This window comes from Ursus americanus, chromosome 25, assembly GCF_024610735.1.
Source record: "Ursus americanus isolate L20-20 chromosome 25, mUrsAme1.1.p, whole genome shotgun sequence".
Lineage (NCBI taxonomy): Eukaryota > Metazoa > Chordata > Mammalia > Carnivora > Ursidae > Ursus > Ursus americanus.
Window position 1 is genome coordinate 2,175,183 of NC_142151.1, and position 25,042 is coordinate 2,200,224.

A 25,042-nucleotide genomic window follows, 5' to 3' on the forward strand; every position below is an offset into this window, starting at 1 on the left:
GTATGTTCAGATAACTGGCTCATTTCTTTGTTTTAATTTGCCTCTGGGGTTCTGCCTGATGTCATCCAAGTGCTGTGGATGGCTGTGTGCAAGGCCTTGACTGGTGACAGAGCCCTGAGTGACAGGTATCGCAGAGTCTGTGTGTGGACACCCCATAGGAGCATGTTTGTGGGACCTGATGTGTGAACAAGAACCACTCTTCCCCCAAGCAATCGCAGAAAACTTTATAGCTTAATTTTCCTTCTGATTGTACCAAAGGATGGCTCTTTCCTCCTGTCAAAGGGCAGCCAGCCTAAGGCCTGTGACCCGTCTACAGGGGCAGCAATCAGATGGGGATTACATGGAGTCAGGGCTTGGGGAGGGGCAGCTCCTCCATTTGCTCAGCCTACCCTAGAGGCTGGGCTCTGGAGGACAGTCAGACTCCTCCCTGCCCCATCCCCCCTGACTCCCCTTCCCTCCTTGTGAGGGCTGGAGGGGTGAGGCGCAGGAGCAGAGGCCTGCCCCTGTGTGCTAGTCAGCCAGGATGGAGCTGGCAGGCTGGGGTTTCCCTCAGAAGCTCCCTGGGAACCGTGGCAGGAGGGTGTGAGGGCTGGGCTGCAGCTAGCTGGTTAATGCTCGTGTTCCCTCTGCAGGAGAGGGAATGAGCAGGTATGGGGGAAGGGGGCAAGAGAAATCTAGGCCCATAGAACTGAGGAACAAGTGAGCCAGCTGCTGTGCAGAGACCTTTGTCCTGTCACAGAGCTGTACCAGACTTTTCCTGCTGGTGCTTCCGTGGTTGTGCTGTTTGTCTCAATCCCTATCCAGGACTTGAACAGAGAGGGTGAGGAGAGAAGACAGACAGTTCAGTTATATGGTTTCTGGAGTTCCCAGGGCCTTGCTGATTTAATTCAGGACAGAGGACCTATCGTTTCCAGGTCCAGCTGACCTGACAGGGACTTGGGGGTCTGTTGCATTTCATAGGTGCCCAGTGAACAGAGAGCCAGGCTCTACTGCACCCACTACTGAGAGCCATCCTCTCAGGGACGCAGGGCAAGTTTTGGACGAGCCCTCTTTGCTTCATCCAAATGCAGATTAAATGAAAAGTATCCCACAGGTCTCCCTCACTCGCTTTTCAGACACTATGGGTCCTTCTGGAGCCAGCCAGAGTCCTCGATAGGGTTGGATTTGGGTGAAATATCTCCCAGATGTAGCCACTCGTAGGGATCACTGTAGCCCAGTCGGGATAGGGTCCCGTGGGCCATGGGGAGTGGTTGCTGAGTACCTCGGACCAGCCCAGCCCCAGGCGCCGACGGAGCCACTCTGGGGTACACAGCAGTACCAACGCCAAGTCATGCTGTCGTCCCTGCTTCTCTGTGTCTCTCTCGCAGAATGAGAAACGTGTCCTTCATCATGAAATCCGTCCAAAGAGCCATGATGCTTCGAAACACGTTCCCCAGGATGGTGGCAGGGTTTGACCTGGTAATGGATTCTGCACCACAAAGCTGTCTGAGAGCGGAGCCCAGCAGGCTGCTCTTCCTGAAGGCCTTGGCGGCTCCCACGGAAACCCTCTGCAGAGGAGCAGGCCTGGCCAGAGTTTAGCACTGACCTTCTCTGGGGGCCTGCAGGAGGATGACAGTCACAAGAGACAGGGGAGCAGAAAGGGCCAGAAGGCTGAAAGGGGGAGTTCCAGAATAAGGAGAATTCAAGGAGGTTGGGCAGTAATGGTGGGCTTACTCCCGTTCCCCTGCCATCCGCCCTCTTTCTAGCCCACGTTGCCTACCCACAGCTGGCTCTTAAAACTGTAGCACATGGTGTATGTGTTGAGGGGGAGGTCTGGAAGCAGAGATGGGGCCAGCCCTGGGCAAAACTGTCAGGGATGCCAAGTTGTCCCCTGCCCCTCCAACCAAATCAAAGCCCTGGCCAGGTTCTGTCAGCCAGGGCACACTTCCCAGATGACAACTCATCAGTCTCATTAAGAAAGTTAAAGTAGTTTGAACTAACTGGCTGAAAGGCACTCCTGACTCCCTCTTACAGAATCTGTACATTTTTCCTGAGTCTGTGCTTAAGCTCTTATTTTTAGACCATCCAGAGCTCAAAGGAGTGGATTTCAAAGACTCATTTTGCTTGGACCTGGGATGTCCTCCTGGGATCCCTGGGGATTGCTCAAAGGATGTGGCCTCTCCTGAAAGGGGCAGAAGGCCCTCCCATCTCACCTTTTCCCTCTGCATGCAGCACTGACAAAGGGGGCTGAGAAGGAGCACCTCTAGTATAGAGCTTCCAGAACAGTCCCTACGAGGACTGTAATGGACAAGTCCTAGAGGGAAATTGGGGTCAGAAGGGGGATAGGTAGTTGTTCAAAGGGATCTACTTGCAAGTTCCAACTCTCTTTCAAGCCTGCACTCCATTCTACTACATTGAATATCCGTATTTGGCTTATTATAAAAATGTGTCATTGTCTGCCCCCCTCCCCCCAAATAGGCATTCTGAAGGAGGTACCCTTTTTATCCTAAGGCACCCTTACTCTTGGCACACAGCTACAAAGCCCTGGGGATAAGTGTGGTTTAGTTTGAGAAGCACAATTTTGTTGTAGTTACAGCTGAGGCATGGACCAAGCGGATGGCTCCATGTCCCCTGCTCTCTATCCTGCAGGTGGGGCATGAAGACACTGGCCACTCCTTGTATGACTACAGGGAGGCTTTGATGATCCCCAGCTTGCATGGTGTTAAACTGCCTTACTTTTTCCATGCTGGAGAGACAGGTGAGCCATATGGAGACAAGCAGGACAGAGGAGGTGATAGATGGGAGGGCTCCTCCTCACCATTCAAAAGAACTGCTGGGATCCTGGGGCAGTACTGATATTGTTGATAGTCCTTTTATAGCACTTGTCCAATTTGTATGCATTATTTCACTTAATCCTGCCGGCAACCCCCTGGAGAAGGAATAACAGTGATAATAGTATCTGGCGCTTTATATATATTCTTTCTTTTTTTTTTTAAGATTTTGTTTATCTATTTGACAGAGAGGGAGCACAAGCAGGGGGAGCAGTAGGCAGAGGGAGAGGGAGAAGAAGACTTCTCGCGGAGCAGGGAGCCCAACGCGGGGCTGGATCCCAGGACCCTGGTATCATGACCTGAGCCAAAGGCAGACACTTAACCTACTGAGCCACCCAGGCACCCCACATATATTATTTCTAATTCTTACCCCAGTCCTGCTAGGAAGGTGTTTTTATCCTTCTTTTATTTTATTTAAAAGATTTATTTATTTGTTTATTTATTTATTTGAGTGGGGAAGGGGCAGAGGGAGAGGGAGAGAGAGAATCTCAAGCAGACTCCCCGCTGAATACAGAGCCGGACTCCAGGCTCGATCTCAAGACCCTGAGATCATGACCTGAGCTGAAATCGATAGTTGGATGCTTACCCAACTGAGCCACCCAGGCCCCCTTCTTCCCCCATTTTATAGGTGAAGAGCCAAAGTCTCCAGAGTAGCCTTTTCTGATGATCTCCATTTTATAATGAGCAAATTGTGCTTAAGAGATTAATTCACCTGTCCAAAGTCATACATGGGTTAAATGGCAGAAGAGGGACTAGAACCAGGCCTGCTCTAGCAGCTGGGAGGCTCTGTCCACACTCATCAGTGCTGAAGAGGAGACCCCACCCAGCTCAAGCAGGCCCGCTGCTATTGTTTCTGAAATGCCATTAGCCTAGCCACAGCTTGGTTCCCCACTGCTCACTCCATAGGCTCATGCATCCTCTCTCAGACTGACCTTCGCATATTCCAGTCCTTAAAATGTTTAAACCCTAAGCAAAAAGAGTCCCAGATTATGGCTGCAATTTCAGATCGAAATGAAGATGTTGGGGGTTTAGATCAGGAGGAAAACTTGCTGCTGCATCCCACCTGGTGTCCCTGAGTACCTTAGGCACCAGTCATCATTAGAATACCAAGGAGATAAGTGAAGAGCAGTGGGGGCTTGAATTTCACAACCAGGTTCGAACCTTGGTGTATCATACCATCTCTCAGAGGAAGGGTCCATGTGCATTAATCTCTTTTTTCCTTGACATTTCAAGTCATTTTGGATCCATTTTAGATCAAAGTTGTTCTAGGAGATTTGAAGAATTGTTTGTGGGAGATGTGGCAAGGGGGTAAGGGTTGTTAACCTTGAAGAGCTTGTGATCTAGTTGGGAAAATCATACTTACCTGTGTGAAATCATTTCAACAGTATGAAACAGTGTAACAGGATCTAACCACATTCTAAGATGCACGGCCCTAGGAGAGGATTTTGCCAGGACCTGGGTATTTAATACCCAAGAGTCATGTTCTTATTTTTAAAAAGGAAGAGGGGCACCTGGGTGGCTTAGTTGGTTAAGCATCTGCCTTCGGCTCAGGTCATGATCCCAGGGTCCTGGGACCCAGCCCCATGTTGGGCTCCCTGCTCAGTGGGCAGGGAGTCTGTTTCTCCCTCTCCCTCTGTTTCTCCCCCTGCTCATGCTCACTCTCTCTCGCTCACTGTCTCTCAAATAAATAAAATCATAAATAAATAAGTAAATAGGAAGATATCTTTGAAAAAAAAGTTCTAGATAGGAAACCAGTGAAAATCCACCTGAAACGCATACCCTAACCAGCAATGGGAATTCTGGGGTTTTATTACTAACAGAAAAGTGGAATTTTCATATTTAACATGTGATCAGTTAGGATGCTTTTGGCTGCCAGAAATGGCATACACACATTTAATAGGTTTTACAACAAGGTCATCTGTTTTATTTATTTTTATTTTATTTATCCATTTGAGAGAGGGTGAGCACAAGCGGGGAGGGAGTAGGAGGGACAGAGGGAGAAGGAGAAGCAGATTACCCACTGAGCAGGGAGCCCCACATGGGGCTCCATCCAGGACCCCGAGATCATAATCTGAGCTGAAGGCAGACACTTAAATAACTGAGCCACCCAGGTGTCCCAAAGTCATCTATTATTTTCTATAATAAGTCACCTCTGCTGTCCATGTCAAGTCCAGGGTTTCACCTTACTTGGTTGTCAGGTAGTCAAGTTCCATTTAGGCATAACCAATCCAGTGAAGCAAAAGACAAGCTATTTCCTCCAGCTCATCTCCTTTTATCAAGGAGGAAGCCCAAGAACTCCCCACCAATAACCTTCGAGGACAGCATTAGGACTATCTTAGCTGCAAGGGAAGCTGGGAGAGTCAGGACCTGTTATTTTCACCCTCCAAAGAAAGCCCTGCCAGCAAGGAAGATACAATGGGGATGGCTGGTAAATAGGCAGCCGACAGTATCTGCCACCACTTTGTGCTGGTCATTGTATCTTGCAATTGATGTTGCAGTTGATATTGTTGAAGATATAAATTGAGTAAGTACATACAAGTAATTATATTGAGAGAGTTTGCAACACATTGTTGTAAAGATAATTAAAAAAAACTCCAGAACATAGCTCTGGAAACAAACAAAAAATGAAAAGAAAGAATATAGACTGTGGAGTCAGATAGACCAAAGTTTGAAACCCAGTTTTACTACTTAACTGAATATGCTCCTTCAATTTATAAAGCCTGTGTAAGTTTCAACTTCCTCATCTGTTACATACACATACATAAAATAAAGGCTTGCCATTACCTTCCCTTAGCATTGTTATAAGGACGATTGTGTGTGTGTGTGTGTGTGTGTGTGTGTGTGTGTGTGTGTGTGTGTGTGAATGTTCTTTTTTGTTCTTGGGGATCTGGAGCCTTTATCTGAGGATGATCTATAGACCAGATCCATCTGATTGAAGACTATCCCTTTTCCTGCAGACTGGCAGGGCACTTCCATAGATAGGAACCTTCTGGATGCTCTACTACTGAACTCTACCAGGATTGGCCATGGATTTGCTTTGACCAAACACCCAGCAGTCTGGGCCGACTCCTGGAAGAAGAACATCCCCATAGAAGTCTGTCCCATCTCCAACCAGGTATGTGTGATCCATGCAACCAACCCTCCAATTTCAACCTCTGTTCTGATTTCCAAACATTTTCCTGTATAATGTCTTGCTCCTTAGCGCACTGGTTTTCTATATTCCTACACTGTCTCACTCCCATTAGTAAGTTATTTAGGAATGGCCCTTTGCCTAACCCATTCATAACAATGAGGCATCAGTGAGGGTCCCCAGTGGGGTGGAATTTTGGGTGAAGCTATAGACAAAGCTAAAGGGACAGTGAGGAAGGCCAGTGGAGTGGGAAGGGCCATAGGATACTGCTTGGGGTTCTTTGTGCACCTGCCTGTCTTGCTGTGTTCCGGAGAGCTGCTCTGAGCCGGACCAAGAGAGAGACCAAATATTTGTGGTGGTGAAGAAACTTGGAGAAAATTAGGAAGAGCATGAGGACTGGCTCTATTCCTGTGTTGTGCCCAGAAGTCATCCCAATGTTCAGTGGTGATGAGGATAAGAAAGGAGCTAGTTATGCTCATGGTCTTGACTCTTTTGTGACAACTCTTTATATGGGTCAAATTTTGTCTTTTTCCTTTGCCTCTTATTGGCAGGTTCTGAAACTGGTGTCTGACTTGAGAAACCACCCTGCTGCTGTTCTGATGGCCACTGGGTACCCCATGGTGATCAGCTCTGATGACCCAGCTGTCTTTGGTGCCAAAGGCTTATCCTATGATTTCTATGAGGCCTTCATGGGCATTGGGGGAATGGCAGCCGATCTGAGGACACTCAAACAGCTAGCCATGAACTCTATCAAGTGAGTATCCTGTGTAATTCCCAGATCCCCAACCCCCTCTTCCATCCCACAACTTGTGTTTATCTCTCTTGGAATTTGGGGGCAGAAACCAGGAAGGTTTCTGTGTGTTTTCCGCACATTGCCTCTGTTTCATTGCTGCTCTTGGACTGGGGAGAAATGTGCTCTGCAAGCATCTGAGATCCCCTCACCTTTTGCCCAACCCTTTCTCCTGGGGCTGACCTGGGTGCTTTTTCTCCTGCAGGTTCAGCACTTTGTTGGATATTGATAAAAAGGCTGCCATGAAAACCTGGGAGGAGAGATGGAATAAATTTGTAGCTGACCTGGCCAGGAGGCCAAATTGAGAAGATAGCCATTTATTACCCTATTCCTCTGCTTCTCTCTGCAAGCTGTTTTCACCTCTGTCAATCATTCTTGAACCCACTCCAGTATAGTTTCTCCCTCCATTGCTTTATCAAAACTGACCTCATAAAGGTCATCAATGGCCTCCACATTTCTTGACCTCTCAGAAACACTTAAACCGTCTACCAAATTCATCTTTTTGAAACATTCTTTTCTCTCAACCTCAATGACATCACCTGTCTTGGTTTCCTCTTTTCTCTCTAGCCTTTGCTTCTGGGGTCCCTTTTCCAGATGATCTTCTCTATCAGATTTCTGGGTTGCATTTCCTCAGGGCTTAGTTTTGCTTCTCTGTTCATGTCTGCTTTTCTCCTCTTCTTTTCTCTCCCACTCTATAGTCTTTTCCTAGGTAGTCTTATCCACTCCTTTTCTTTTAAATACCATTTATTTGCTGATGATTCCCAATTTATGCATTCACTTGGAAGGTTCACAGAAATCTCAGAAACTACTATGTACAATTCTGAACTCTCAATCTCTTCCCTTTCAACCTTTTCCTGGTCTTTCCCATCTTGGTAAATGGCACCTCCATCCATTCCATCCAGTTGCTCTAAGTAGAATTTTTCAGTGAAATTCTTGATACTGTTCTCTCCCCTGCTCCCTACATCAAAATGTATCTTGAATCCTCTATGCCTCTCTATCTGTATTGCTATTGGCTGAGTTCAAGCCATCATCACTTCTTGTCTGAGTTACAATAGCCTTTTAACTGATCTCTCCTTTCTTCTCTTTGCCTTCTTCATTTCATTTTTCACAGAGCAATGACTTTTAACAAATTAAATTAAATCAGGGTACTCCATTGCTTACAACTCAGTGCACTTAGAAAAACCCAAATGTTTCAACAGGGCATATAGCATCCTATTGAACCTGGATCCCTTCCAGCATTATCCTACGCCAGGCTCCCCTAGCGTACCAGGTTCTGGCCACACTGGCCCTTTGTTTCTCAAATATCCCAAACTCTATGCTGCATCAGAGTCTTTTCTCATTCTCTCTGCCTGGGATATTCTTTCTTTTTACTTTTGTATAACTGACTGCTATTCACCCTTCAGGTTTCACCTCTAATGTCACTGTCTCAGAAAAGTTTCCTAGACCCCTAACCTGTTAATATCTCTCATGACGCCTTACTTTTTTTCCTTCATGACTCTTAATCATAGTTTGTTATTATGTATTTATTTCTGTGTTTATAGTCTCCCTCCCACCAGACCGTAAGCTCCACGTGGGCAGGTACTAATGATTGTTTCACGTACACTGTGAACACAGAGCCTATTTCCATGCCCCAAACCTAGTCAGTACTCAATAAAAGATATGTTGAATGAGTGGATATAACCTGTATGTATTGAGCTGTTTGCTAAAGCAGGAGGGAACAGAGCAGAGTCTCCCAAAGAAAAGACCTCATGTGATCGAATTCTGGCTCCTAGCGTGGTCTTCTGGAAAAGGAAGGAAAGAAACCAGCCCTGTCTTCACTTGACTAAAGGAAGTGAAGGAGGATCAAAGAATTCCTTAGAAGTCCCAGGTGGATTCAAATGTCTTCTCCTCCGTCACCCATCACCTGCATCTAGGCTCAAACGCAGCAGCCAACCCTCTCTCCATTAGTAGTTTATCACTGTTTGGTTCATGACACTGGAAAAAGTCTTGCTGATTAGGGGTCCTCAACCACAGTCTGGTACCCAGATGGAACAAGATGACCTTTAAGATCCTGTCTAATTCTGACAGTCTTTGATTTATTGCCTTAGCAGTCCCAGCAGCTAGTACATAGGTCCCAACTCAGCTGACTTATATTTAATAAATGGTGAAAATGGAACTTAGCAGAATGGACTTCTGTAGCAAGTTGTCATGACTACAGGGGTCTCCCAGGAGTGTAAGGTCTCTGGCCTGGACTTGGTGTGATCTCTGATTTGGCAAATTAAACCAGCTATTAGTCTTGTCTTCATGCCTTTTCAGTAGGCTGAGTCCTAGCAGAGAACTAGAAACACCAACAGAACCAGACATTAAATTATGAAGAGCTGGGAAACAGGTTTCAGACCCCTTGGAACTAAGTAATATTCCTACCAGGAGCAGAGTCGTTAAATCTGATTTCACTTATTCCTCCTGTGGCACTTACCAGAAGGTACCCTGACATATGTTTTTGGGAAAACTTGTGTGTTAATTGAATTTTTGTAAATGAAATCATGCTGCACCTGGGGGCTTGCTATTTATTTAAAGGAAATCTGAAGCAAAGCCTTCTGCTAAAACATATTTTTGTAATTTGAATTATGTAGTCTATTTATTTTTTGGAGAAAGTTAAATGCTTTTTCCTTCTTCATCAGGTGAATTTTCTAGTCTGGAAAAACCTAATGACCAGGGACACCAAGAGTCCTTGACTTGCCAGGCTTATTGTACAAGTCCCCATTATCTGGTCCATGATGAATGCCCTGGTCCAGCCCCCTCCTCCTGGGTCCCAGAGCTTTTCATCAGCTGGCACATCTCCCAGGGAAGGGCAGGGGGAATTCTCAAAATTCAAACTGAGGGGGGCGCCTGGGTGGCTCAGTTGGTTAAGCAGCTGCCTTCAGTTGGGGTTCATGATGCTGGAGTCCTGGGATCGAGACCCTCATTGGGCTCCTTGCTCAGCGGAGAGCCTGCTTCTCCCTCTCCTCCCTGCTCGTTCTCTCTCTCACTATCTCTATCACTATCTCTGCCTCTCAAATAAATAAATAAAATCTTTAAAAAAAAAAACTTCAAACTGAGGGAATGTTGTTGGAGATGTGAATCGTCCTGTTTTCCAGCAGGTGAGAATTTGGGATCCAGCCTTAGGGAAAACCATGGAATATTTTTCTTTCTTCTCTCGAAATAATGTGAAACCTTCAGAAAAGTTGCAGTAGTACAAAGAACTCTGACATGCCCCTTGTCTAGTTTCCCCCATCATTGACATCTTACTACATTTATTACACCATTCTCTCTGTATATATATCTGTATCTCTTTCAATGTCTGCATAATAGATCCTATTTTTTCTAACCAATTGAGACTTAAGATGCCATTAGGACCTATTACTCGTCAATACTGCAGTGCCCATTTACTAAAGACCCTGTCATTCTTCTGTGTTACCACAGTATAACCACCCAAAGCAGGAAGTTAACGTTGATAAGATCCTACCATCTGGCCCTGACCCTTCCAGGCATATTTCTTTTCTGGATCAGAACCCAACCCAGGATCACATATTACATTTAGCTATACTCTGTCTTGTCTCTTTCACTCTGGAAGAGTTCCTCAGTCTTTCCTTGTCTTTTGTGACCTTGACATTTTTGAAGAGTACAAACCAGTTATATTTGGTAATGTCTCATTTCAGGTCTGTGTAATGTTTCCTTGTGAAGAGATTCCCGTTTAGACATTTTCAGGTGGAAGGCCTCAGAAGTGATGCTTTGTCCTTCTCAGTACATCACATCCAGGGGGTACATGGATCAGGGCCTGCTGGAGGTCGTCAACAAACAGTCACTAAAATTTCAGCCTGCTGTGAAACCAACGGTGGTCTGAAATTGGTCTTTGTGGGAGTTGTTTTATAAGTTTTTTTGTTTTTTTTTAATGTAAGCTCTAGGCCCGATGTGGAGCTAAGTGTCACGACCCTGAGATAAGAGTAACATACCCTACCAACTGAGCCAGCCAGGCAGCTGGGTCGTTGTGGGAGTTTTTATGCTACAGAAATCAGCAGATATTACAAATCAGTAGCCCCCCACCCCCAGCCCGTTGTTAATCATTTATCAGCATACCAGTGACTACAGTGTCAATCTGTCCCATTATGATGATGTTCACTTCAGTCACTTTGTTAAGGAAATGTCTGCCAGGATTTGGAACTGCAAAATTTTCCGCTTTGTGATTAATAAATATTTAATGGGGAAACACTTCTGTAAAACTCTATGTAAAATTCTTATTCTCCTTTAACCCATTAGTTTCTGTAGCCATTGAAGATTATTGCTTGAATCTATTATTACAGTCATTACTGTTCTAGTTACTAATTTTTTTTTAAGAAATTTATTTTTTTTTAAAGATTTTATCTATTTGTCAGAGAGAGAGAGCACAAGCAGGGGGAGCGGCAGGCAGAGGGAGAAACAGACTCCCCCCTGAGCAGGGAGCCTAATGCGGGACTTGATCCCAGGATGCTGGGATCATGACTTGAGCCGAAGGCAGATGCTTAACCGACTGAGCCACCCAGGCACCCCTCTAGTTTCTTGTTGCTGTGTAACAAATTATCCCGAAACTTAATGGCTTAAGATATAATATAAATTTATTGGGGCGCCTGGGTGGCACAGCAGTTAAGCGTCTGCCTTCGGCTCAGGGCGTGATCCCGGCGTTATGGGATCGAGTCCCACATCGGGCTCCTCTGCTGGGAGCCTGCTTCTTCCTCTCCCACTCCCCCTGCTTGTGTTCCCTCTCTCGCTGGCTGTCTCTATCTCCGTTGAATAAATAAATAAATAAAATCTTTAAAAAAAAAAAAAGAAAAGAAAAGATATAATATAAATTTATTATGTCCTATAGGTTTTGTGGGTCAGGGATTTGGAAAGGGACCAACTAGGCAGTTCTAGTCTGGAGTCTCTCATGCATTTGCGGTCAAATTGGTGGTGGAGCTGGAGCAGCTGGGGGCTTGGCAGCCGTCTCCTTATCTCTCTACAATCCCAGGGCTCAGCCACGGAGTCTCCACACGGGCCAATGTGGGCTTCCCCGCAGTATGGTGGCCAAAGACTTCAAGAGTAAGTGTTCAGGTAATAAAGCAGAAATGCTCTTGTCTTTTCTAATATGACCTTGAAAGTCACATGGTATCACTTCCGCCAACCTCGGCTGGTCATATCTCTTCGACCTAAGCCCTCCTAGTTTCAAGAGGCAGGGACTTTTTGATGGAAGACTATCAAAGTCACAATTTAAGAATATGTAGGATTAGAGATCCCATCAGAAAATATTTTAGGGGGCGCCTGGGTGGCGCAGTCGTTAGGCGTCTGCCTTCGGCTCAGGGTGTGATCCCGGCGTTCCAGGATCGAGCCCCACATCAGGCTCCTCCACTGGGAGCCTGCTTCTTCCTCTCCCGCTCCCCCTGCTTGTGTTCCCTCTCTCGCTGGCTGTCTCTCTGTCACATAAATAAAAAATAAAAAATCTTTAAAAAAAGAAAATATTTTAGGGGTGCCTGGGTGGCTCAGTTGTTAAGTGTCTGCCTTCGGCTCAGGTCATGATCCCAGGGTCCTGGGATCAAGCCCTGCATTGGGCTCCCTGCTCAGCGGGAAGCCTGCTTCTCCCTCTTCTACTCCACCTGCTTGTGTTCCCTCTCTCGCTGTATCTCTCTGTCAAATAAATCAATAAAATCTTTAAAAAAAAGTTTGTAAAAAAATTTTAGAAAATATAATCACCGAATATTGATTACTTCCATATTTATTGGTTGCCATTCTATTGTAAGAAAGAGCTTTCTCTTTTTATTTAGTTATCTATCATCTATCTATCTATCTATCTATCTATCTATCTATCATCTATCTATCATTAGGGTTCACAGATTCTGATTCTATTCAATGGGCTACACTCTAACACTATCATTATTTCTCTTAAGATGCTCACACTGTTAAAGACTTGGCCATGGGAACTCTGTTAAGCTGTCTGCTGTGACTCTGATAAATTCCTACAATATTTTGAGAAATTCCTTACTTTTTGACACAATTAAATATTCTAGGTTCATTTTGTACTTTCCTTGTCTCATTCTGGACACGAGCTCTTCTCCAAAGAACTTTGTTCCTTTTGGTAGAGAATATTTAGAAACTGACCTGAGCATTAGATGTGCTCCTTGTTACTGCTGTGTGTGTATGTACATAAATAGAATTCATATATGCGCATATGTAACTATAATCTATATTGTTAAAAAGAAAATCACACTTGTGGAAGCCTGGGTGGTTCAGTCAGTTAAGCATCTGCCTTCAGCTAGGGTCATGATCCCAGGGTCCTGGGATGGAGTCCTTCATGGAGCTTCTTGCTCAGCGGGGAGCCTACTTCTCTCTCTGCCTGCAGCTCCCCCTGCTTGTGCTCTCTCTCTCTCTGACAAATAAATAAAATCTTTAAAAAAAAGAAAAGAAAAGAAAACCGTGCTCCCAAAATGGTGTCACTTAGGCCAAGTTACCAATCGGGCCTTAATACCTAACCTAAGTGCAGTTTCAACTTCCCTCAGAAATGTAAGTCTTTTTTTTTTTTTTAAAGATTTTATTTATTTATTCGACAGACATAGAGACAGCCAGCGAGAGAGGGAACACAAGCAGGGGGAGTGGGAGAGGAAGAAGCAGGCTCACAGCAGAGGAGCCTGATGTGGGGCTCGATCCCATAACGCCGGGATCACGCCCTGAGCCGAAGTCAGACGCTTAACCGCTGTGTCACCCAGGCGCCCCCAGAAATGTAAGTCTTAACTGGTCAGTCAGGAATTTTCTGATCAGTACCAATGAGATGATCTACCACATGGGCCATCTCCATCCCCCAAAGATGAGGTAATCCACCTAATAAGAGCCCATGCCCTTCACCCTAAGGGGAGATGACCTTGCCTGGAACGATCTTCTCTTTTGTTAATGACTTCTTGCCCCACTGTCTTTCGTATAAAATCTTCCATTTTATATGGCTCCTCAGAGTTCCCCTCTACTTGCTAGATGGGTTGCTGCCTGATTCTGTGAATCACTTAGTAAACCCAATTAGATCTTCGTGTGTACTCAGTTGAATTTTTGTTTGTTAATTGTATGTATTAAAACACATGTATACTTACATGTATACATTTACATCTATTTCCAAGTTTATCTATGTATATTAAAAAGCCATGAGTTTGCAGGGTGCCTGGTTGATTCCATTGGTGGAGCCTGTGACTCTTGATCTTGAGGTCGTGAATTCAAGCTCCACGTTGGGCCAGAGCTTACTTAGAAAAAGCAAACAACCATGAGTTTGCACCTATATCTCCAATTCCATTCAATACCATGGGTTTATTTCAGCCTCAGCCCTTCCCATGTCTAACTCTGTTCCCCATCAGTGAGAAACCTGGCTCCCACTATCCTCAATGTATCTTCATAGTTACTGATTCCCCGTGTATGCGGTCCCTCTTCACCCCCCACTACCACCTCCTCAGCTGGCCCTGCAGGTCCCTCTGGTCCCAGATGCCTCATGGGAAGGGAGGGGAACCAATAAACAAAAGGGAAGGGAAAGGAAGAGAAAAAGATTTGGAAGAAGGAGGGAAACAGGTGGACTTTTTAGAGTTTGAAGACATCTCCAAATGGGAACCGATTCACTGTGGTGTTACTGAAGCTCCCCTTTCAGGGCTTGTATGTGCATGGACCTCTTCTAAGAGAACTTGTGTATTAGTGATTTAAAATTCTTTTTCTTTAAGAGGGCCCTCCAAATATGTTTAAGCCTCAGGGTCCCACAAAATCAGGATCTGGGTCTTTCTCTAGTTAGCTCTTCATTTGGAATGGGGAAAACAAGGGGAAGGTATGTTGGCTGAAAAGACTAGCAAAACTGAGATAAACAATATAGGGTCTCAACCTGGAAGGGATCCTGAAAGCTATCTAAACCATCGCCACTTCTGGAAGAGCTGCCCAAATAATCAGGAAGTTGTGCCTGCTTGACTTTTAAAGCTCACCAGAATAGGATTCTGTAACCTGCTTCAGCCACCCAGAATGTCAGAATGTCCCTTTTCCCATAATCAGGATTTTGAGTGACTGATGCGATCCTTGCCTCTCACAAGAATTGATCACTAGAGGACTGGAGATAGATATAGATATATATATCCATAGACCACCTATTAAGTTAGCATACTGGATTATAAATATTATTTTCACATATGTACTATGTTCATTATATAGCAGTTACCCTAAAAATAACTTCACCTTTTTGGTCCTTTCTTCTCTGTCCAGGAAGGGTGTAAATAGAAGGTGTGGGGGCTGGCAGAGCTGTGGGGTGTCCAGGAGCATGGTGGGGACAGGGAGCACTTCCAGCTGGCTTCGCCAGAGCAACGTCCATACCACTCAATCTTACACATAATGGTGCCGCCGACGCAGAGCTGCTGAGTTTCATTTTATCCCAGCTTTTAGCCAAAAGCCTTTTCCTCCTCTACCTTCAGGGTGGCCTTGATCCAATCTTCCAAAGGGGCTTTGCCTGGGGACTGGCCAGATACCATACATAAGGGGGATGAGGTCTGTCCTGGTCCAGCCAGACCTTCCGGGAGCTAGGCCCCTTCTGGGGCAAGGAAGGGTAGGAAGACTGGAATTTTTAGATTCATAAAATATTGGAGCTGGGAGAGGCCTAAAGATCATCTTATCTAACTCTGTATTACAGAGGGCTCAATTACCGCCCAGAGAGGGTAAACTACTCTCTCAAGGTCACATAGTGAGTAACAGCAGGTTTCCAGAGTCTTAGGTTGGTGCTCACACTGCAACACTGGACTGTTTTCTCTTCTTGTCTGAAGCACCTCTCAGTAACAGGTTTCCATAAACTCCTGGTGGGCCTTGGTCAGTTCTCCAGCTCAGAGGGTGGAGTTTGGGCAGCCGCAGCCCCTAATTCACCCTCAGACAAGCTCTCCACCAGTCCCCTTGCTTGATGAGGACAGAACCATTAGCCCTACTGGGAGCGGCAATCTTCCTCCTGGGACCCCTGGCTCTCCTTTGGCCGAGTTCCAGTCCCGGAAACCGGCTCAGTTTCCCGTCCCCCACCCAGGAGGAATGGATTTTTGGAGCCTTCTCTTTGTCCAGAGTCCCCAGGCAGGGAGAGTGCAGGTTCCAAGAGTCTCCGCCAGCGCCCCCCTCCCCCACCGGCCCCCAGCTTGCAGGCAGCTGTGGCCCTCCGAGACCCCCGTGACTGCCATTTAGTGGGAAATGGCCCGAGACAGAAGCCTGTGGAAAGCAAATGGCGATTAGTGTGAGACTGAGGATGGCAGGAGCCTTTCCCCGGATGGAGCCGCCTCCTCCTCACCTGTGGCCCGCGGCGGGCGGACTGCGGCGTGCTGCTGACCCCTGATGGCGATTCGCGGAACTACAGAAAAGCCTCCAGCAGCTCAGCGCACCTTTTGGTTCCCTTATCCTCTGCTGTCTCCTCCTGTCATCGCTGGGAGTAACACTTAATGTAATAAGTAACATTTAATAATAATACTTCCTGGTTGTAAAACATGCTTGTGGTAGCAAATTTGTAAACGTCAAAAAGTACCGATGAAACAAAAATCACCCATATTGGAGCACTTGGCTGGCTCAGTCAGAGGAGCATGTGACTTGATTTCCGGGTTCTGAGTTCAAGTCCCAAGTGGGATGTAAAGATAACTTAAATAAAACTTTTTAAAAATTCACCCATACTTCCATTACTGTTACTATTTTGGTCCATTTCCTACCCACAGTGTGATAGTCCTCAGGGACTCATTCCAGCCCCTGCTTCTGCCTTACCACTTGCTACTACCTCCCTCGTATGCTTTGCTTTTGCTGCCTCGTCTCCCCTCCCAGTAAACAGGTCTGCTCTGGACTTTGGGCCATCCTGTGGGTACAAATTTATAGCACATTGTGTAGGCTGAGAGGGTAGTACCCTAATAATCTCTAAGTTTTATTATACTTAAAATAAAAATTTCAAATAGGTATGCAATCATATTTTTAAAAATAAAAAAATGTGAAAAGGATAGATTGGAAAGTCTTATGCCCATCCCAACTTCACCCTATCCTCTTTCCCACCCCATCTATTTTTTCCCACTGTATTTATTAGTTTCTTGTGTTTCTTTGTGCAAAATAAACAAATGCAAATATGAATATTCTGTTTTTCCTTTTCTGATTTACAAAAGGCGGCATATTACTCACACTGTTCTAGGCTTTGCTCTTTTTATTTAACCATATGCCCTCGGGATCTTTCTATTTTGGGTCATAGAGAGTAATTCCTTTATCTAACTCAGTGTTTTATTGTGGGAACATGCCATAGTTCAATAAACAGCCCCAACAAGTTGGCATCTGGATTGCTTTCAAATACCCTTTATTATAAACACTGTTTTTTTTTTTAAAGATTTTATTTATTTATTTGACAAAGAGACAGCCAGTGAGAGAAGGAACACAAGCAGGGGAGTGGGAGAGGAAGAAGCAGGCTCCCAGCAGAGGAGCCTGATGTGGGGCTCGATCCCAGAACGCTGGGATCACGCCCTGAGCCGAAGGCAGATGCTTAACGACTGCGCTACCCAGGCACCCCTATTATAAACTGTTGCAATAGAATAAGTACCTTCTTTATTCGATGAATGAAGAAGAGGCCAAGTCACAAGAGCCTTGCAGGCACAAGTTTATAGACTTGTGTCTTTCCCCTGATTCTTCCATGATAGCAGCTCAGGCGGGGCCCAGAGAAGATGCCAAGTCATCACCCACGCATTGGCTGATGGGAAGCAGGGTCTTGCTTTATAGGTCACAGGCCTGGGCCAGGCAGATTGAAAATACAAAAGGAAAAAAGAAAAATGTGCCAATGAGATTTTTGAGGAAATATAAGGGATCTGTTTTCTTTCTCTCCTTTTTTTTTTTTTTAAAGATTTATCTATTTGAGAGAGAGAGAGAGTGAGAGTGAGCATGCGCAGTGGGGAAGGGCAGAGGGAGAGGGAGAGAGAATCTGAAGCAGACTTCTCGCTGAGCAGGGAGCCCGACATGGGGCTTAAGCTTAGGACCATGAGATCATGACCTGAGCCAGAGCCAAGAGTCCCACGCTCAGCTGACTGTGCAACCCAGGCGCCCACGATTTTCTTTTCTATCAGACACAATTTTCTGTTGTACATAAGGGACTTTTGCAACACTGTCTGCTCTGGAAAGAGGGTGGAGTGCCAAGGGGCCAATGCCTTTAGACTGTGAGCTCCTGAAGCTCTTCCTTCTCTTGCTTCAATCATCTCCTGATGCTTGGAGCTCATCTAAGTTCCCAAACCTCGTTCAGAAAAGTTAAGTTTATTTCTAGGTATTTCATTATTTTTGGTGCAGTTGTAAGTGGGATTGTTTGTTAATTTCTCTTTCTGCTGCTTCATTATTAGTGTATAGAAATGCAATGGTGGGGTGCCTGGGTGGCACCCTGGTGGTGCTGTCGGTTGAGTGACTGACCCTTGGTTTCAGCTGAGGGCTTGATCTTGGGGTCATGGGACCAGGACCTGTGTCAAGCTCTGTGCTCAGCTTGGCATCTGCTTAAGATTCTTTCTCCCTCTCCCTCTCCCCCTCTTGCCTACCGCCCCCCCCACATGTTCTCTCTCTAAAATAAATAAATAAACCTTAAAAAAAAAAAAGGAATGCGATGGATTTCTGTATGTTGATTTTGTATCCTGCGACTTTACACTATTCATCTATCAGTTCTAGTAATTTTCTGGTGGAGTCTTTTTTTTTTTTAAGATTTTATTTATTTATTTATTTATTTATTTATTTATTTATTTATTTATTTGACAGAGAGAGCATAAGCAGGCAGGATGGCAGGCAAAGGGAAAGCGAGAAGAGGAGGGAGAAGCAGGTTCTGCTGAGCAAGGAGCCTGATGTGGGGCTCATGACCCAAGTCGAAGGTAGACACTCAACTGACTGAGCCACGCAGGTGCCCCTTGGTGGAGTCTTTAGTGTTTCCTGTATATAGTATCATATCATCTGCATATAGCAAAAGTTTTACTTTTTTCTTACCAATTTAGATGCCTTTTATTTCTTTTTGTTTGATTGCTATGGCTAGGACTTCCAGTACTACATTGAATGAAAGCGATAAGTGAACATCCTTGTCTTGTTCCTGATCTTAGGGGGAAATCTCTCATTTTTTCACATTGAGAATGATGTTCACTGTGGGTTTCTCATGTATGGCCTTTATTATGTTGAGGTATTGTCCCTCCAAACCTACTTTGTTGAGGGTTTTTAGCATAAATGGATGTTGTACTTTGTCAAATGCTTTTTCTGCATCTTCAGAATGTCATATGTCTTTTTATCCTTTCTCTTATTGATGTGATATATAACATTGATGGATTTGCGAACATCAAACCAGCCTTGCAGCCCAAGAATAAATGCCACTCAATTGTGGTGAATGACTTTTTTAATGTATTGTTGGATTCAATTTGCCAACATTTTTTTGAGAAGTTTTGCATCTATATTCATCAGGGATATTGGCCTGTCATTCTGTATTGTCTTGTCTTCCCCTCCCCTCCCCTCCTCTTTACTTTGCTTCGCTTTGCTTCTCTTTGCTTCTCTTCTCTTCTCTTTTCCCTTCCCTTCCCTTCTCTCTCTCTCTCTTTCTCTTTCTTTCTTTCTTTCTTTCTTTCTTTCTTTCTTTCTTTCTTCTTTTTTCATAGTGTCTCTGTCTGATTTTGGTATCAGGATAATGCTAGCATCATAGAATAAATTTGGAAGCTATCCTTCTTCTATTTTTTGGAATATTTTGAGAAGTCTAGTTAATATCTTTATGACCATTACTTTAAATCCTCTATCAGGTATATTACTTATCTCTGTTTCATTTGGCTCTCTTGCTGTGATTTTGTCCTGATCTTTCCTTTGGGACATATTCCTCTGTTTTTTCATTTTATCTAACTCTCTGTGTCTGTTCGTATGTGTTAGGAAAGTCAACTGCATCTCCCACTCTTGGAAGTAGTGGCATGTGAAGAGGTCCTCGAGTGCCCTGTAGTGCAATGTCCCCTGTTCAGAACCTGGCATTTCCGGGGTGTCTCCCGTGTGTGTAGTGTGCACCCTGCTGTTGTGGCTGGGCTACTTTTGCCTTCAGTCTCGTCATCTGCAGTGGCTCTTTGCCTGTTCTGAGCAGGATTTGGTCCCTGTGTTGTTACTGGGCCTGTCTGGGGCCACCTTGACTTTGAGTTGAGTCAGATCAGGCATTTGCCAGAGCTGCAGGTGTTCTCCCTGTGTTATCCTCTGAGAAGCTTTCCTTGGTGAACATGGCCTGCAGTCAGACTAGATGTCTGCCTCCAGCCCACTGCTGGGGTTGCAAACAGGTGTGTGTGGTTTTCTTCCCCTCTCCCTTGGGTAGTGGTCATTTTGGGGGGCTGCTAACCCCTGTCGGGGCTGCTTGCACACTACCATCCTTGTGGTGCAGCTTTGGATGGACTCCTGCCAAGGGTGTACTAGCAGGGACAGGTCTGCAGGAGAATGCAGGGACAGGGCACATGGTGTCAGCAAGGTCCTAGCCAGTGGAGGGGACCTGTAGCCACTGAGGGAAACTCCTGCCTAGGCTAGCTTGGAGGGGGTGGATCTGCAGAAGAGCACAGGGGCACATGGTTAGCAAGTTAGATAGAGAATGTTGGCACTGCACTGGTTGCCACAGGTGTCCCTGTGTCCAGGCTGAGGCAGGGGAATGGTGCCCGCCAGCTCTTTTGTTCTTGCAGAGGTCTCCCAATGATCCCTGTCCCTTCAGCACACACTCCGAGATGAGTAAATATATCTTCCCATAAACTCCAGGCATTTTTCAAACTGCTGCTTCTATGCTGCATCGCAGTGGGGCTGTTGCTTGTACTATCTCTTAAGGGCAAGTATTCTACCCTCCTGCCTCTTCCAGAGCCAAACCCACTGCGTTTTAGTGTTCAGGTGTTAAGCTCCCCCAAGTGTTTGGGCCTCTCTGGTTTTCAAAGCCAAATGTTATGAAAATCCATGTTTCCCATGCAAGTCCCCTGTGCCTGGGATGCCTGGCTTGGGGATCTGCTCCTCTTCCTTCAGTGCGTGTTGTGTCCTTCCCTATTGCAGATGGTCCCTGGGGTCCACTTACCTCCTGACCATGTCTCCACCCTTCTTGCCCTTTTTGATGTGCCTTCTTCTCTGCTGTAGGGAATATATTCTGCCAGTGTTCACGTTGTTTTCTGGGTTATTTATGCTGATATGGATGTTATCTAGTTGTGTCCATGGAAGGAAGTGAGCCCAGGAGTATTCTTTAACATGTTCCCCTGGCCTGCATATTTCCTGTAAATTGGTAGTTGGAATTAGAGTCTTTTTTTTTTTTTTAAGTAATCTCTACACACAATGTGGGGCTCGAACTCATGACCCCAAGATCAAGAGTCACATGCACTATTGACGGAGAGTCTTGATAAGACTTAGAGTCTTGATAAGATTTAGATGTGATTCTTCGCATTGTACTGTTTCATTCCTACCTCGTACCAATGAGGAGCAACCAGTCCAGACAGTCCACGACCTGTGTAGGGCTGGAGATGCAGGGGCAGTAACCAGATGGAGATCACACTGAGTCAGGACTTGGGGAGAGGCAGCTCCTCCATTTGCTTAGCTCACTCAAGAGGCTGGGTTCTGGAGGGCAGTCAGACTCTTCCTGCCCCATCCCCCCTGTAGTCTCTTCTCTTTTTGTGAGGGCTTGGGGCTTGCAGGAGTGGAGGCCTGCCCCTGTGTGCTAGTCAGCCAGGATGGAGCTGGCAGGCTGGGACCCCACTGGTTCCCCTCAGAAGCTCCCTGGGATCCAGTGGCAGGAGAGTGTGAGTGCTGGGCTGCAGCTGGTAAGTGTTCCCCTGAGGGCTCTGCAAGAGAGGAAATGGTCAAGGAGCCATATTTGGAGGATCCTGGCACTGCCCTGACCCAAAAGTACATTGCAGCCTGGGGACTCAGTCTGGGGAAGGTCTGAGGAGCTGAAAATGCCCAAGAGGGCTGGTCTGAGTGCAGTGGTTTCATAATTAATTCATCACACCCAGTTACAGATTTCTTTGTTCCTTCTCCACTCTCACGGCTTCATGTGACTAGCAAAAAAAAAAAAAAAAAGAAAAGAAAAGAAAAAGAAAAAGAAAAACCTAGGAAGGGCAGGTAGCAGGCAGTTAGGGCAGGGGAAGGACCACAGGCTTTGAGCAGGGAGGGCTGGACCCCTGGGGCTGCTAGGAACCCCTACATTCTCTTGTTTTCTTCCTTTTTCTTCACTTGTCTCTGTGTAGGGTTTTCAGCATTTCCTTATACGTCTTCTCTTGCCTCTTTCTTTTCTCTCTTCTCTTCCTCTCCAGCTTCCCCTTTCTTTCATTCAGCCCTTCTTCTTCCCCGCACTCAGAAATCCACCTGTATTTCTCACAGACATGTTGGACAGAGCACAGGTGTGGCAGGGAGGACCAGGCCAGGTGTGCCGGGCTGAGTTGCCAGCTCATTTCCTGCGTCTTTGAGGAGCCCTCTCCTCACTGCCTGGTCTTGGAGCATGACCCAGCTCGGTATTCAGGACAGCTAAAGCCTCACACGTGGCCTGCACTTAACAGGAGCAGGTGGCGAGGGAGTGGGGGAGAGGGCAGATCCAGGAAGGGAATAAGAGCACAGGGCAAAGCCCAACACACTGCGGTTCTGGGGAGAGTCTGAGCGGGAGCACGGGGCTGTGAGGAGAATTCAGCAGTGTGGCCACGTGGCTCCCTGCATTCTTTAGTTTCTATGGCTGAGGCAAGATGTCAGAGAGTCGGCCTTCCACCCCTACGGCCAGGGGTAAGGAAGGCAAATATCTAGGGGGTGGGCTCAGTGACTCAGTACCTTAGCCTGGGAGGTTTAAAGTTTCTCTGTAAATGTTACCTGGGTTACAAATTAGGGTCACATAATCCAAACGAGACTGCGTCACCAGGATTCCCACCCCCAGGCAGCACAGTGACAGGGAGGCTCAGACAGGTCTTTGAAAGTGCCGCCTCTTCCAGAGGCTCAGCTGTATGGAAGGTCCTGTCATGCTTAGCCCAGGACTGACGTGGCCACACCCACCATCTGATTTTTTCCGAGCAGGGGAGACTGGTGGGCTAGGGAACTGAAGGAGTGAACCCAAGCAGGAGCTCTGTGAGGTGCTGAAGCTTCAAGCTCTCAGGTCCCTCTTTGGGCCTTTGCTTTGGTTCTGTCATTGTCATCTAGTGTCTTTGGCACTGACCTTCCTTCCCACTCAAAAAACTTGCTTTTGGGAGAGGAGGGATAATCAGTTATTTACAGCATGCAGTGAACTGTTTCGACTTCCTGTGTCCCTGTTCTCCAGGTCTCAACTCAGAGCTCTAATTGTGGTGCAAAAAATATCATTCTTTGGCTTGGAGGTCTGAAGCGGCCAGGAGCTGGCTGGGACCACTGGAGCCTCTCTACCACACTGGTGGCCAGTTATTCTGCTAATTGCTAAGGTTTGGGAAGGCAAGTAGGTGTTGCTAGTCTGAGGCCAGTGGGGATAGAGGTTCTAAAGATAAGTCTATAAATGCTCCTCACTTTCCTGCTTAAATCTGACTCTGTTGAAAAATAGGCATGGGACAGATGGAATAAATATCAGATTTACTACTGTTAAAAAGCTTGTTGTAACAGGAAACAACAGGTGCTGGTAAGGATGCGGAGAAAGGGAAACACTTTTACACTGTTGGTGGGAATGCAAGCTGGTGCAGCCACTCAGTATGGAATTTCCTCAAAAAGTTAAAAATAGAACTATCCTACAACCCCGCAATTGCGCTACTAGGTATTTACCCAAAGGATACAAAAATAGAGAATCGAAAGGGTACCTGCACCCTGATGTTTATAGCAGCATTATCAACAATAGCCAAGCTATGAAGAGAGCCCAAATGTCCATCGATTGATGAATGGATAAAGAAGATGTGGGGTATATATATATATGTGTGTGTGTGTGTGTGTGTCCGTCTGTATTATATATATGTGTGTGTATATATATATATAATGGAATATTACTCAGCCATCGAAAGAGTGAAATCTTGCCATTTACAGTGATGTGGATGGAGTTGGTGGTATTATGTTAAGCGAAATAAGTCAGAGAAAGACAAATACCATATGATTTCACTCATATATAGAATTTAATAAACAAAATAGATGAACATGTGGGAACAGGAAAAAAAAGAGGAGAGGGGGAGGCAAACCGTAAGAGACTTTTTTTTAAAGATTTTATTTATTTTTCAGAGAGAGAGAGCACAAGCAGGGGGAGCAGCAGAGGGAGAGGGAGAAGCAGGCTCCCCGTTGAGCAGGGAGCCCAACGTGGGACTAGATCCCAGGACCCTGGGGTCATGACCTGAGCCGAAGGTAGATGCTCAACCATCTGAGCCGCCCGGGCGCCCCACCGTAAGAGACTCTTGACGACAGAGAATGAACTGAGGAGATAGAGGGAGGCGGGTGGGGGATGTGGTAATGGGTGATGGGTATTAAGGAGGGCGCTTGTGATGAGCAGTGGGTGTCACACGTAAGTGATGAACCACTAAATTCTACTCTTGAAACCAATATTATATTATATGTTAACTAACTAGAATTTAAATTAAAATTTGGAAAAAGAAAAGTTTGTTGGGGAACGTGGCTTATTTGGGAAACGAAATGGGCTTGCTACTTGGATCACACAAATGCAGAGGTCGTTGGCACGGGTGTAAAAGGCAGCCCTCCTCACTACAGGGGCAGACTGGAACGCCAGGTCCCATTGTTGGGCTGGCTCCCAAGGGGGAGAGACGACAGAGCCACAAGTGCCTAGTTCTTTCTTACAAGCCCACCCATCAGGTCAATCAAGTGTTCTGTGTCCCAGGTGGAGAGAGGCTAGTAGTGTTGTTAATAGAAATTACATTTTCAGGGGCACCTGGGTGGCTCAGTCAGTTAAGCACCTGACTCTTGATTTCAGCTCAGGTCATGATCTCTGGGTTGTAACATCCAGCCCCGCTTTGGGCTTCATTGCTGAGTGTGGGCCTTCTTAAGATTCTCTCTTTCCCAGTCTCCCTTTGCTCCTCCCTCCTGCTCTCCTTCTCTAAGAAAAAAAAGTTGTATTTTCAGGAAAACATGAGGAGAAGGGGATAAGTATCACTCCCCAACAGAGATGAACTCTAATCTCTTCTCAAAATTCTCCCTCAACAAGACTGGGTGAGGCCTCGGGAGAGGTGTGTGGGTGTGTGTGTGTGCGCGCGCACATGCTCATGTGTGTGTCCGCGTGTCCATGTCCCTTCACGGACCACTGCCCGGGTCCACCCACCTCCCTGTCGTCTGCTCCCCAGCCCCCACTCACTTTCTTCCAGCTGCAGCACTCTGCCCTTACTCTGGGGACCCATGAACTCTCTGGGTTGTTTTCTT

At 46.0% G+C, this 25,042-nt stretch overlaps 1 protein-coding gene across 4 annotated transcripts in view; it reads left to right on the forward strand.

The window, feature by feature from the left end:
- The window catches only part of ADA2 (adenosine deaminase 2), a 56,241-nt gene extending 47,697 nt beyond the window's left edge, over positions 1 to 8,544 (forward strand). For all 4 annotated transcript variants that reach the window (XM_045775020.2, XM_045774984.2, XM_045775002.2 and 1 more), the window contains 5 exons: positions 1,368 to 1,458; positions 2,629 to 2,737; positions 5,768 to 5,925; positions 6,492 to 6,694; positions 6,936 to 8,544. In XM_045775020.2, the coding sequence (XP_045630976.1) occupies positions 1,368 to 1,458; positions 2,629 to 2,737; positions 5,768 to 5,925; positions 6,492 to 6,694; positions 6,936 to 7,035 (661 nt within the window). In that variant the 3' untranslated portion in view covers positions 7,036 to 8,544. The remainder of the gene's footprint in view (positions 1 to 1,367; positions 1,459 to 2,628; positions 2,738 to 5,767; positions 5,926 to 6,491; positions 6,695 to 6,935) is intronic.
- Positions 8,545 to 25,042: the final 16,498 nt, after the last annotated feature.